The sequence below is a fragment of the Gavialis gangeticus genome, unplaced genomic scaffold (assembly GCF_001723915.1).
Source record: "Gavialis gangeticus isolate Ggan-Ray unplaced genomic scaffold, GavGan_comp1, whole genome shotgun sequence".
Classification (NCBI taxonomy): Eukaryota; Metazoa; Chordata; order Crocodylia; family Gavialidae; genus Gavialis; species Gavialis gangeticus.
Genome location: NW_017729015.1, coordinates 367,623 through 371,111, shown reverse-complemented (window position 1 = coordinate 371,111; position 3,489 = coordinate 367,623). Strand labels below are relative to the sequence as shown.

Sequence of the window (3,489 nt, the reverse complement as noted above, 5' to 3'; positions counted from 1 at the left end):
CCTGCTTTATCTATGGCAGGTTAGGGGGTTATACCCTGTGGTTGTGTCAGGGGTGACCGTAGTTCTACTAATAGGTTAGATAATGGATTTGTATAAGATGGTTTGGATAGGGATTATCCTGCTTCAGGCAGAGGGCTGGAGTAGATGGCCCTTGAAAGTCTCCTCAGCCCTGCTTGTCTATTATTATATGACTTGCATGCCACCTACCACAAGCAGGTCACACCCTTGCACCCTTACTTTTGCATCCTGCAGAGGTGGGTGTTGCTAACTGCAAGTTTCTTTTGCCAATGTGGGTGACAAACAGGGTCAACAATTTCTCACTTAAGTTCTGCTGCTGGCTGTGTCTCACTTGGCCCGTCATTCTCAGGGGACTCACCAATCACAAGGTGTCTTGTGCTCTCCCTGCAGGTCATTTCAAGCTCAGCCCAGACGAGCAGCCTTTTACAAGCCTGGAGGAGTTTGCCAAAACCAGACCAGCTGGGCTCCAGGCCATGCCATGCTACTTCAGCTCCGCAGCTGACTTGAGCATAGATGGGCAAATCATTCCAAAGGGCCAGTCTATTTCCTTGACATCAGTGACTACCCATGAGGGCGGAAAGTATGCTTCCTGCACAACCAATGGGCCCAGGGGGCACCATGCTTTCTGGTTGCCTTTCTCCTTTAGGGGCTTATTCTATCCATACAGGGAGCAGCACCACTACACATTGAGCCAGGCATTGCAAGCAAAAGAGCTGTGGGGCCAGCACCTGAAGTGCTCCAAACTTGGCACACACAACTTCCTCCTTTGCCCAGAGTATGAAGTGCAGGCAATAATGCACAGTGAGTATGGGCCTGGCTGTCCCTGGGAGCCCTCCAACATTTTTTGTCAAGGGACCTATGGGTGTCTGTCTGCTGGGTAGGTTCTGGCATGGGTGTCCCTGTGTCTGCATATATGTATGCATGCATATATGTGTGTACATATATGCCTACCTCAGTGTCTGTATACCTATCCCCATCTTAATGTCTCTGGGCAAGTCTGGTGAGTATGGATGTTCTGGTATTCTTAGCTTTCTGTACATGCATATGTGTATCTCTTAGTTTTGGGGGTAGGGCCTTGGTATGTGTGGCCATCTTGGGTCTGATGGTTGTTTAAGTTCTGGTTTCTCTGTCTTTGTGTGCTCCACTATTTCTGTGAGACTTTGGTGCACATTGTGAGTGGGTATTGTCTCTATCAACCCATTTATATGTCAAAGATGTGTGCACATGTGTATGCATGTCTATATCCTACTATATTTGTGTGCATTTTGTATATCTGTCAGTACATTTGAATCCCTGTGTGTGGGAGCATATGACACTGTCTGTATGACTTTGGGATACAAGGGGGGATAACTTTCCTTTTATTTCACTGAACTGAGTGTATTTAAACCATTAATTTAACCTCTTAAATAATCCATAACAGACTATCAGTCAGGGGTTAGTTGGGAAAAAGGTGGCAGTATTCTTCCAAGCTCTGCCCACAGTATAAGCCCTGCCTATGACATATGCCCTGAGAACGTGTCACCGCTCATGGTAGGTTGTGCAGATGATCAGAATATGATGTTGCTGCCTGTGGACACCTTGGGGCTCCCTGGGACTGGCAAGTTTCAATGTATCTTTGAGCTGCGTTGGGCCCTGTAGCAGGTTTGGGGATTTGCTTAGCTCAAACACAGTTTTTTGGGGTTCAAGTACTATCTTTTCTCAGCTTATTAACTTCCCCAGGGCAAACTCCCTCCTGACAGGAGTCAACATAAGCAATTCAGTCATAAACCCAATGTGTATACTATGCACTTCTCCCAGACCTGAAGAGAGTCCTCAGGCATGGTTCTGCTGCCATTTACTCACTCTCCCCCTTGTCGCTCCAGCCACAGGAAAGCTCACTTATCGTCTCTTAGCTGCACTCACAGTCCTCTGGGAGAGAGGCAGTTTTAGTGTGATCCCTGGGCTTCTCCATGAGCTGACCCACTGACTCTAGTTATCTGCCTCAGTTGGTCCCTTTCCCTAGGCAGTTTGTAATTAGGTTTTCCTGCATGTAGCTAGGCTAATCCTCCTAGCAAGCCTGCAATCAGTTGCTTGCCAGGTGCAGCTGGCTGTAGCCTCTGAAAGCCTGCAGGCTGCTACAAGCCCCCTGAAACTCCACAGCTTGTTACAGGCCCCTTCTTATTTAGGATGAAATGAGTGGTAGCAAATCCCAAATGCTTCCCTCATGTGGCATGTGTACTGTCACTGACAGTGAACTGTACAGATCTGGGATCAAGCTTCCACTCAGTGCCTAAAGTGATAGAAAAAAGTGCCCGCCTTACTGTCCTGGGATCCTTTTGACATTAGCATGAGTGGAAGGGTGGGACCTTGGCTCCACTAATGTGCATGTGCCCCCTGCAGTGCGGAAGGACGTGGTGAAAATTCCCTCCTCCCTGGAAGTGGATGTGGAGGATGTCACAGAGGAGTCCCAGCACATCCACTTTATTAAGCCACTGATGCTGAGTGAGGTGCTGAAGTTGCAGGATATCTATCCTGTGCAAGCTGAGATTCTGGATGGGCCTAATTACCCCCTCATCTTTGAGAATGACTGGATTGCCCGCTTGCATAAAGGACAGAAGATCCAAATCCACAGTAAGGTCTGTGCCTGGAGGATTCTGGCATCCTCCAGGAAGGGCTCCCACCACTTCCTGCTCTCCAGCACCTACCAAGGCAGGTTCCGGAGACGTCCCAGAGAGTTCCCTACTGTCTATGACTTAGCAATGAGCCTGGGGTCAAGCAAGCACCTGCGTGTAGTAGTTACCAGGGACTGTGAAAGCAATGAGGAGGACCTACCGTCACTCAGCGTAGGGGACCGATTGGAAGTGCTGCGCCTGGTCAAGGGCAATATGCAGAATCAGGCAGAGCACCAAGCCACTGATGTCCTTCTGTGCAGCCGGAGCAGTGGTGACGAAGAAGAGGATGATGAAGAGAATGAAGAGCTTTTGCTGCCAATGTACCTGAATGGCGGCTTTGTGGAAGAGATGGCAGACAGCAAGAAGTATACCCTTCCTGAGATAGTAGAACAGTTTCAACTGCCCTGTGAAGTCCGGATGGTAGTCAAGGACTCCTCTCTTGCCCCTGACATCCTGGGCTCCTACTCCATGCTGCGGCTAGAAGCACAGATCACCGAGACTTTCTTAGTGACCAACTTGTGTGAGGAGCCAGATGCAAGCTTTGAAATCCCACCCCAGTGGCTGGACATGTCCGTGTTCCTCACAGAAGAGCGTGTCCCAGTGCAAACCCACCTGACAGACATGTCAAAGATTGAAGTGCTGACTGAATCCTTCTACTATCAGTTGGTGAGGCTGCTGCCTAGCACTGTAGTTGCCCCACCACGGCCCCCCAAGAGGAGAGAGTGTAAGAACAAGACAGGCCCTCAGAAAACCAAAGAAGAAAAGGTCCCTGAGAAACCAAAGGTGTAGATCAGCCTATGGCTATGTGGGGTGGGAGGTG

General features: G+C 49.3%; 1 protein-coding gene across 1 annotated transcript in view; it reads left to right on the top strand.

Moving 5' to 3' along the window:
• Positions 1-3,489, top strand: part of THEMIS2 (thymocyte selection associated family member 2) — a 19,276-nt gene that overhangs the window by 5,740 nt on the left and 10,047 nt on the right. Inside the window, exons 2-3 of the mRNA XM_019512111.1 lie at positions 409-819; positions 2,398-3,452. Of these exons, the coding sequence (XP_019367656.1) occupies positions 409-819; positions 2,398-3,452 (1,466 nt within the window). The remainder of the gene's footprint in view (positions 1-408; positions 820-2,397; positions 3,453-3,489) is intronic.